The sequence below is a fragment of the Paramormyrops kingsleyae genome, chromosome 3, assembly GCF_048594095.1.
Source record: "Paramormyrops kingsleyae isolate MSU_618 chromosome 3, PKINGS_0.4, whole genome shotgun sequence".
Classification (NCBI taxonomy): Eukaryota; Metazoa; Chordata; class Actinopteri; order Osteoglossiformes; family Mormyridae; genus Paramormyrops; species Paramormyrops kingsleyae.
Genome location: NC_132799.1, coordinates 39760590 through 39770407, shown reverse-complemented (window position 1 = coordinate 39770407; position 9818 = coordinate 39760590). Strand labels below are relative to the sequence as shown.

The 9818-nt window shown below is 43.1% G+C and overlaps 1 protein-coding gene across 6 annotated transcripts in view; it reads right to left on the bottom strand.

Moving 5' to 3' along the window:
• Positions 1-581: 581 nt before the first annotated feature.
• LOC111834170 (DENN domain-containing protein 2A) overlaps positions 582-9818 on the bottom strand; it is a 33514-nt gene continuing 24277 nt past the window's right edge. For 5 of the 6 annotated variants that reach the window (XM_023793156.2, XM_023793162.2, XM_023793160.2 and 2 more), the window contains 9 exons: positions 9461-9556; positions 8274-8414; positions 6530-6678; positions 4728-4905; positions 4434-4475; positions 3879-3984; positions 3398-3670; positions 1428-1514; positions 582-1326 (listed from right to left, as the gene is read on the bottom strand). In XM_023793156.2, the coding sequence (XP_023648924.2) occupies positions 1295-1326; positions 1428-1514; positions 3398-3670; positions 3879-3984; positions 4434-4475; positions 4728-4905; positions 6530-6678; positions 8274-8414; positions 9461-9556 (1104 nt within the window). In that variant the 3' untranslated portion in view covers positions 582-1294. The remainder of the gene's footprint in view (positions 1327-1427; positions 1515-3397; positions 3671-3878; positions 3985-4433; positions 4476-4727; positions 4906-6529; positions 6679-8273; positions 8415-9460; positions 9557-9818) is intronic. The other variant, XM_023793157.2, reaches the window with a different exon arrangement.

The window sequence follows — 9818 nt, the reverse complement described above, 5'->3', positions numbered from 1 at the left end:
GTGTGCCCTTCCTCATACGTTCTGCTACTGGCAGCAGGCTTAGGGCAACCCCATGCTGCATAAGCAGTTACTGAAAATGGTTTTGGTTTGGTTATCTTAGCATCTGGGGCAGTCTGGTGCCCATCCTGGAGGCTACGGCACAAGGTAGGTAACAACCCACAATGACATGGGGAGAACATGCAAACGCCAGAATCGGAGCTATGGTGGAGACTTGCTAACCACTGCACCACCCCTGCATTTTTTGGTTTTCCCAGAAAAACATGAATATTCTGGCAGCTCTTTGGGTAGCTATGATCTCACGCTCTCCAAGACTGCAATTTTCTTTTAAAATCACATTTTTATGATCTGATAAGAATGTGATTCTTCATGCTAAAATCTCAACAAAATAACCTTACACCTCTGTTAATGTTTTCAGGCTTTGCAAATTCTACAATAGCATGTGTGGTGATGTAATGTCAATGTGATGTATGATGGACTTGAATAATTCAGGGAGAACCATGAATTGATAAAGTTTGGGTTGGTGAAAATTTCCATAAAATCATGAAACATGGATCACTGAAGTTCAATGCATGAAAAAGTAATCTTTTGTTCCATGTTATTTAATTGATTCTCACAGTATGTTTAGAAATCAATTAAACATTGCAAATTTCCTGCATTTAGTCTTTTCCCAGCATTTAGGCACCATCTCTGTTGTTTTGGCTCATAGTGTCCTCATGTTCACCTGACAACCTTCAGTTCTCTCACGCAAGGATTATCACAATTTCCCTCCCCTGATACCTTTTCCTTCCATATAATATACTTTATACCTTAAACATTCAGAGCTTACTGAAACCATAACCCTGTGACCCAGAGTGGCATTTGCATTGCATTTAACTGATAAACAGATCATTAGCTGGGGACTTCAACTTAATTGAAGAAAAAAAATTGGAATATAAATTAAATCTGTTGAGAAAAAAAAAAAAGATATCCTATGTTAAATTCCACTGAAAACTGTACACTAACAATTTTTTAAAAGACACCAATATATATTTTAAAAATGCACTGCAAAATATCCAAAATCAAATCAATGTTAAATCTCATTAAAAAAAGAGACTCCGTCCACTTTAGTCCTCATTGTTGGGGTTGACAGTGGAGACACCATATGGGCAGTAGATGGGAGTGATTTTCAGGTTTAAGAACATTTGTACCACAATTTTCATATAGACAAGTTTCTCATAGAAAGGGTCAGCCTTCATCCAGAGGACTTTAGGATGTCGTTCCCGTTCAGTCTAGAAAGTGGCTCCTTGGTTGGACCTCATTTTCTGGAGAGAAGTTTCATTTTATGACCTGAAATTAAATTGAGAGTGGTGTAAAGAAGGCCTGTCAAAGGTGCAAGACCAAGAGTAATACACATGCTAGGCTGGTCACTGATACAGCAGTTCCCTTACCTAGACCTTTGAGAAATTTGTTGACACCACAATGCTCAATCCAAGGAAGGGAATCCAAGTATTCCTGAACTCTTGTTTCAAACAGACCTGGAGGTGGGGGTATACCAGTCACTATCATCAGCAGCAGCTGCAGTAGTTGCATGCAAAACAAACTGCACACTAGCAAGGAGAAAACTGAAGCTGTTCAACTAAATCATAGGGCCCTGATGGCATCTTACCTATAGTGTTAGAAGAGATGAGGGATATTATTTGCCGACCCTTAACTTTACTGTTTCAAAAATCCTTATCTGGAGGTGTGGTACCTTCTGATTGGAAGCATGCCAACATAACGCCCATTTTCAAAAAAGGGGATAGAAGTAATTTGTCAAACTATAGGCCAATCAGTCTAACTTGTATAACTGGTAAAATTATGGAGGCTATAATCAAAGAGAAAATGGTAGATTACCTGGACTCAAATAACATTTTGAGGGATAGCCAGCATGGATTTAGGAGAGGTAGATCCTGTTTAACAAATCTGTTGGAGTTTTTTGAGGAAGCTATTCAGGAAGTTGATGATAAGAAGGCCTAAGATGTCATCTACTTAGATTTCCAAAAGGCTTTTGATGTTGTCCCCCACAAGAGGCTCTTACTAAACTCAAAGCGACAGGTATTTTAGGAACTGTAGCGACCTGGATTGATAACTGGTTAACAGATAGGAAGCAGGGAGTAGTTATAAGAGGCACAATGTCACAGTGGGCCTGCGTTCATAGTGGGGTACCGCAGGGTTCAATTTTAGGACCACTATTGTTCCTAATTTACATAAATGATATAGACACCAATATATACAGTAAACTGGTGAAATTTGCAGATGACACCAAGGTGGGTGGTGTAGCAGATACTGAACTAGCGGCTCAGCAGCTAGAGCGGGATCTTGATTTAATTAGTGACTGGGTCGATACCTGGCAGATGAAATTTAACATAGACAAATGTAAGGTACCGGTACTCCATGTAGGGAGCAGAAATATAACGTACAGGTATTTTATGGGACCTACTGAAATAAAGGTAGCTGATTATGAGAAAGACCTTGGTGTGTATGTTGATGCTTCCATGTCTCATTCTCGGCAGTGCGGGGAAGCAATAAAAAAGGCCAATAGGATGTTGGGGTATATCTCCAGGTGTGTGGAGTTTAAGTCAAGGGAGGTAATGCTAAGATTATACAATTCCTTGGTGAGACCTCACCTAGAATATTGTGTGCAGGTTTGGTCACCATATCTTAAAAAGGACATTGCGGCCTTAGAAAAGGTGCAGCATAGGGCCACAAGAATGATTCCTGGTCTTAGAGGAATGTCATACGAGGAAAGGTTACTTGAGCTAAATCTGGTCAGCCTCAAGCAAAGGAGACTGAGGGGGGACATGATCCAGGTCTATAAGATTCTAACAGGTTTGGATGCTGTTCAACCGAATAGTTACTTCAGCATTAGTTCAAATACAAGAACTCGTGGCCATAGGTGGAAATTAGCGGGAGAACATTTCAAACTGGATTTAAGGAAGCACTTCTTTACACAGCGTGTAGTCAGAGTATGGAATAGTCTTCCTGATAACATAGTGCAAGCTGAATCCTTGGGTTCCTTTAAATCAGAGCTAGATAAGATTTTAACAACTCTGAGCTATTAGTTAAGTTCTCCCCAAGCGAGCTCGATGGGCCGAATGGCCTCCTCTCGTTTGTATAGTTCTTATGTTCTTAACACAGGGTATGTGGGGATACCATTGTGCTGTCATTCACTCCCTGGTTTTGACCAATGATTTCAAGCAAAATAACCAATGATGATGAACCACAGTCCCACCCACTGTGGGTTTTGAAGACTTGTTTATCCTATCACTGTTGCTGACCCAATTTAAAGACACAATACTGTTCATCCAAAGACACACACACAAAGCTGCATCTTGTAACACTCCCAAAATGCATTGCAAACCATGTTTTGCTACAGTACCTTTTAGACCGTGTTTTCGCTGCTCTCTCTCCTGGATGAAGCCTGAGAACATTTGTGTCTCCATAAAGACGTCCAGAAAGCGGCGCAGGCTCCTAGAGTAGATGGCCTTGCGGAAGGCTTTGCGCTGCAGGCAGTAGGGTGTGGGGGAGGATGAGGAGGAAGAAGAATCCTCTTCCCGCTCTGTGTTGCCCATGAAGAGTGGATAATGGCCCACCATCTCCACAAAGAAGCGCACAAAAGTTTCAGAGACCACAATGCTGAGGGAGCTGGAGTCTGTGGAGGACAAGGTAGAATGTTCAAGAAAGATCAGAGCCTTGTGTCCTCTCTGTAGTCCAAATGGGTTGGCGCTGTATATTGCACTGAAACTGTCTTTGTCTAAGTTCAAGTTCATTTGGTGGATGACCACAGCCAGCCAATAGGAAAGCGCGCAAGGACTTACCTTTGAATGACATACACCATCAGAAATGCCCACATGACTCACCGCTGGGGAGCTCAGAGCTCTCGCAAGCCAGTTCTGTCCTCCTCCCCAGGATGTGCTCCAGTGCAGCCTGCAGCTTGTGGGGAAGGATGCAGTCCTCATCACCCAGCTGGGAAAGACCAGCACAGGAGTCAGGGTTTAAAAACGAGTGCGACACAATGTCGTCACAATCATACAGTCAAATCAGCATATTTAAATAAAAATAATAAATGGCTATGAGACTCTAATACCATTTTCTGATCTGTGATTCTAATTTTAGACCCTCACAAGTCAAGGGGATTACTGACTACATAGAACAAGTTCGATTTCTTTACAGAATTCCATTACTCATGACCACCGCTACTTTTCTGAGGAAATTTCCAGAATGCACTTAGGAGGACACTATGTCTGGCCACTGATTCCAGGACAAGCTCTACATACTCCTCATGCTCTATAAACCTGAGTGCTAAACAAAGTCTTATTGTTACAGGCTTTGATCAGTCATCTGTGACAGGTTCAGGTGACCGCAGATTGATGTTTATATCAGAGACATCATCTCTCAGAAGGAGATGACATTACCTGTTGCAGAAAGCGGCCGCTGTCCAGATTGACCAGGAGGACCTGTGGGAGGAGCAGGAAATGATGTTACTTCCTGGAAAAAACTCAATTTTCTGACTGTGCTGAGGGACAAGGAGAGGCGGACAACCAGAAACACGTACCACCTCTGCTGGCAAGATGGAAAAATCTACAAACAGAAGCCCTCATCATAAGGACCAGAACTGCCACCTCAGATTATTGTATTATGAATATGGAAGATATCAGGATTATATTTCCTCTTCAGGTGGGCAGTGGGGCAACAGTGCATTGGCTCACCTCCTCGAGGGGTAACTCCTTCAGTTGAGGCAGTGAGCGGGACAGCAGACCCACAATGTAGGGGGTGGGTGTGCAGACAATGTCCATCATGGCGGGTGGCAGCACCGGGATGTGGGTGTGCTGCCAGGTGAAAGGGTAGAGCAGGGCAACGGCAGCGTGGCAGCACTGAGACAGCGTGCTGGAGATGGGGAGAGGGAGATGATGAGAGGGAGGGACAAGGAAAAGATAGAGACAAGGGAAGAGAGGTAGAGGAAGAGAGACAGAGATGAAGAGGGAGGGAAAGGGGGAGGGAGAGGATGAGAAAGGCAAAAGGGGAGAGAAAAGGAGAAGAAGTGGTTGGCAGAAGAAAGAGAAAGGGAGGGAGGAAGAGAAAGAAGAGGATGGGGAGAGGGGAGAGGAGAAGAGGGAGAGAGTAGGATAGAGGGAAAAGAGAAAGGAGAGGAAGAGACAAAGAAAAGTTGAAAGTAGGAGGTGATAAAAGGAAGCAAGAGAAGAAAGAAAGAAGAGAGGCACAGAAAGAGTGACAGAGCCATTAGTGTCCAGGTGGAGTGGAGCGAATTCCTTCACTTCTTTAGCAAATATTTTACCCATATACAACAAAAGAGGGACGTGCACACTGGTCTAATACAGAAGTGAAAAAGACAGACAGTGAGCTGCTTCAATCAGGCTGAGGATGGAGTTACAGGCCAAACAAGCCCAACCCTAACCCTAATCCTCTCTGATCCACAAAGCTGCACTCTCAGTGCAACAACTACACACATAAACCTGTAAAATGTGCCAGGACGGCACATCTTGTTAATAGGTCTTGGCGGTTTCAGCCTGTGGCAATGCTATTCGTCTTTTCCTGACATTTTACCACTGGATGGCAGTGTGCTGTCATTTTTCGATAAAATTAGAACCTAAAACTAAAACCTGCAGTATTTTTCCACATGTTATGTAAAGTCGGTGGAAAGGGACAGCTATACTGAGCCAAAAGTACTTTTTATACAAACAAAATTAATTTAAAAAAATTACAAAGGCATGTTATTGACAAGTGAATATAAACTGCATTGTGAAGCTAATGTGTGCAGTATGCGTCAAGTCTGTTTTCATGCAAGTTTCATTTAATAAGAAACAATCCCACACTGGAGAATTCAGTCTTTTTGGAAAGCATGAATTTTGATGCATATCTGTCATAAAATGAACTCTGCATTTAAATTGCGCTACATACAAATTGTTTTTAAAATACTTAAATATCGGAAATTAACAGAGGCTGTGCGTTGCTAGTCTGGCCAGATGAGGGCAGCATACTTGCCAGTCAGACTTAATAACATTAATGCTAAGCTTATTCCACCTGTGTACTTTACCATTATTTTTGTCTGAAGAAAACATGCTCCACAGGAACCTACCATGCTAGAGCACACTTTCTGAGGACATCTGCCTTTGTACACTTCTCTGCAAACACATGTTCATAAACACTGAGGTGACTATATGTGGGATTTGACAAGGCAGAGGTCAGTAAGGACACATTTTATCCAAAATGACCCACAATAGGGAAACTGCAAACCTCACTCAATTCAATCAGAAATCCTTAGGCTTAAAAGGTCTCATCCTTAGCTAGAGTGACCACCTAATCTACGTCAGTAGGGACACTATGAGCTATGACAATTTAGCTGAGCACGGGAGCCGTTCAGTTTTAGCTTGTAAAACCTGAAGTAGCTCATAATGTCCCTCCTGGCATGGATTGGGTGGTCACCTTACCCTTAGCCACTAAGCCACCTGCTGGCAGGAAATATTCACCAACCAACCAAGGAGAGCCACACCTGAGCCTGGTGGCGGTGAAGATGACCCTGCGCTCTAGGAGCAGGGAGGCGAAGACCTGCAGGAGGAGGCGCACACTCAGGCAGGAGAAGAGGCACTCGAAGTCCACATGCTCCAGACGGGAGTCTGCTGGCCGATGCAGCTCCATCACCTACCGTGGGAACAAGGGTCACTGAGGTGAGAGGTCAGCAGGGTCACAGGACAAGCGCAATGGCTTAGCTAGCACACCAAAGTACCGGAGCAGTTTGAGGGTACAGCAGGGTTTCCCTCTTTGACTACAGAACGTGGAACTGCAACTATGGAATATTATTTAGCATTTCATAACGCATAGAAAATGTAATCATTAGGACTCTTTTAAGAAGCTGATGTAAACTGTGTAGAGACTGACCTTGTAATCTTTAGAGAATGCAGATCAATTATTGCTGTGCACAATGTGACGAAAAACAAGTATGAATGAGCACCTTCTGTTGGCTTAGAAGTTTCTGTATCTGTTAGCCATTTTGTTAGCCTTTAGTGTATGAATATGTACTTTATTAGTGCTGCAGCTTATCACTATGTAGAAGGACAAATATCTTATTAACCACCTAGCCAGACAATCTGCAACAAGCAGAAGCTGCCAAGGTTTGCTACTGAAGGAAGGGATTCGCCTGAGTTCATCAAAAGTTCACAGCTGGGTATTTAAAAAACTGAGTAGAGATGGTCACGTCACCCTTATGTTCAGCTGAGGCACCAAACAGTAAAAGAGATGATTGACAAACTTATCATATAGGGGTGTGGATTAAGGGAGAAAACAACGATGGTGAATGGTTGAGGAAATGATGATGCTTCAGTGGCGAGGTATTGTTACACAATGAGAAAATGTATAAAAATTGGTGTAAAACAGTATCGGACACACTTTAAGTGTCCGGCCTTGGTTGTAACTTCATTGTTGCAATAAAGACTGAATTTGGATCTACACCAGCGGCTTCTGACTTCTGATTTGACGGAGAAAGAAAAACCACAACACAACCTTTGGATCTGCCACATGGGCGTGACAGAAAGCACCCTATGGGCGCTTTTCCACCGCACAAAGTATGGTACTTTCAGTATGGTACTTTCGCTTTTCCATTGACTTCCGGTCGAGTACCAGTACCGAAAGTTCCAGTACCGAAAGTGCCAAACCAGCTGGGGTACTTCTTTGGTACTTCGGTACTTTGGGGTGGGACTTACAAACGTTTGCTGTTGATTGCTTATGCAAATAGCCTGCCGCTGAAACACAAAATACACACAGCGAACAGTGAGAAACGAAATAAAAAGCAGTAGAAACAAAAATATGAAAAAAGTAGAACGGAAGGATGGACAAACGAGGAAACACAGGCTTTAATTGCCATATGGTCGGATGAACAGATCCAGCGGTATTTGGATGACGGAATAAAAAAAGTATTTGCCGTAATAGCAAGCCTCATGGAAGAAATGGGGCACACACAAAGATCATAATAACATGTTTGAATTCAGCGAAAGAAATACCGCGTTATGCTTTGTGATGATGTCAGTCAGGGGCTATCACTGATGATGTCATTTGGCGCCGGTACCAGTTTTTACACCAGTGGAAAACCGACACAAAAGAAGTACCATACTTTTGGTACTTTATGGAAGTACCAAAAGTACGATACCTGGTGCTGTGGAAAATCACCCTATGTTCTGACTGCTGATCGGCCCGGAACAGGAGGGCCTGAGAACAGTGTTAGACGTCTATGGTGCCCTCACCTCGGTGCCAGAGCCTGGCAGGAAGCTCTTGACGGGGATGGTCCGGCCCGGGGCGGGAAATGGGGCCTCCAGGATGCCCCTCATGAGGGGAAGCACCAGAGCCGGTGAGAGAGCTCTCCTCTTCTCCACCTCGTCCAGAATCTGGGGGGGGGGGGGGGAGGAAGGGAATTTGTTACATACGTATGCACCCAGAGAACCCTCTTCGGTACTGTATATGCAGTACTGTGCAAAAGTCTAAGGCAATGAAAATGATGTTTAAATGATCTTTATATTAGTGTAACACCATGATATTTCAAATGTGTCACCATTTTCCCTAAAGTTACCCTATTGTTTACAGTAACCATCCAATACAATAATATTTTTAGTCAACCACTAGGGCACCATGATTGTCTAATCCAGTGCTATCAAACTCCAGCTCTGGAGTGCCGGAGTCCTCTGTAGGTTAGTTCTTTCCCTGTTCCACCTCAAATGAGCTGTGTGGTAATTAGCACAAGGAGTTATCAGGGGAAACCCTAAGACTAGAGTCTGACACCGCTGGTCTAATCAATACTTTATTATGTTGTTTAACTAATTATTGGTCTTCCTATCTAAATGGGGACTGTCCATTCATTTCTAGGGGAAAAACCCTAATCCCAATCATGACACCCTTAACCCCTACCCATCCCTAACCTTAACCATAAATAACTAACCCAAATACAAGACTTTTTTACATTTTGATTGCATTCACAGATTTATATAAAACTGAGGTTATCCAAATGGGGACCTCAAGAGATAATGTAATTATATCTTTGTGGGAACTCTCCATTAATTTCTATGGGGAAAATTCTAACCCCTACTCAGCCCTAACCTTACCCACAAGTAACCAAATACAATACAGGACTTATAGCATTTTTGGTTTTTTGATTGCATTCACAGATTTTTTTGAGGACCTGAAAAATGGTACCCATAATATCAAAATAACAGGTTTTTAATCACATTGTGGGGGACCTTTGGTCCCCAAAATGTAATATACACATAATCCACACACACCTTGACTATAAATAGCCAGAGATTACATTTTTTTTTTTAATCGCAATCACAGATTTTTATAAAATTGAGTTTCCTGGAAAATGCTCCCTACAATGTTAAAATAATAGGTTTTTGATCACACAACCCACCCACACACACACAAACATACACGCCAGTACCTCATACCACGGCGATACCTTAGAGAAGAGGTCGAAGCAGCCCAGCTGGCTCACCATACAGTAAACCTCAGGCAGACGCCGTCCCCTCCCACTGGGCTACAAGGGGGTGTCACAAGGACATGGTTAGGCCACCAAAACCTGGCTCTGTCCCACTGGACACCCATTGGGGGTGTAATAAATAACTTTGCTATGCTGTTAGTGGTTCTGTTTTAGCACAATAAAGCCCTCAAACACATATTTAAGAGTACCACTGGGCAAACTGAGCATGGTCAAGATGGGCTGTGGCCCAAGTCAAATTGTTTTAGGAAAAGAACCTGTCCCATAGCTGATCCCTGCTTAACGTTCCCAGGAATGGAAC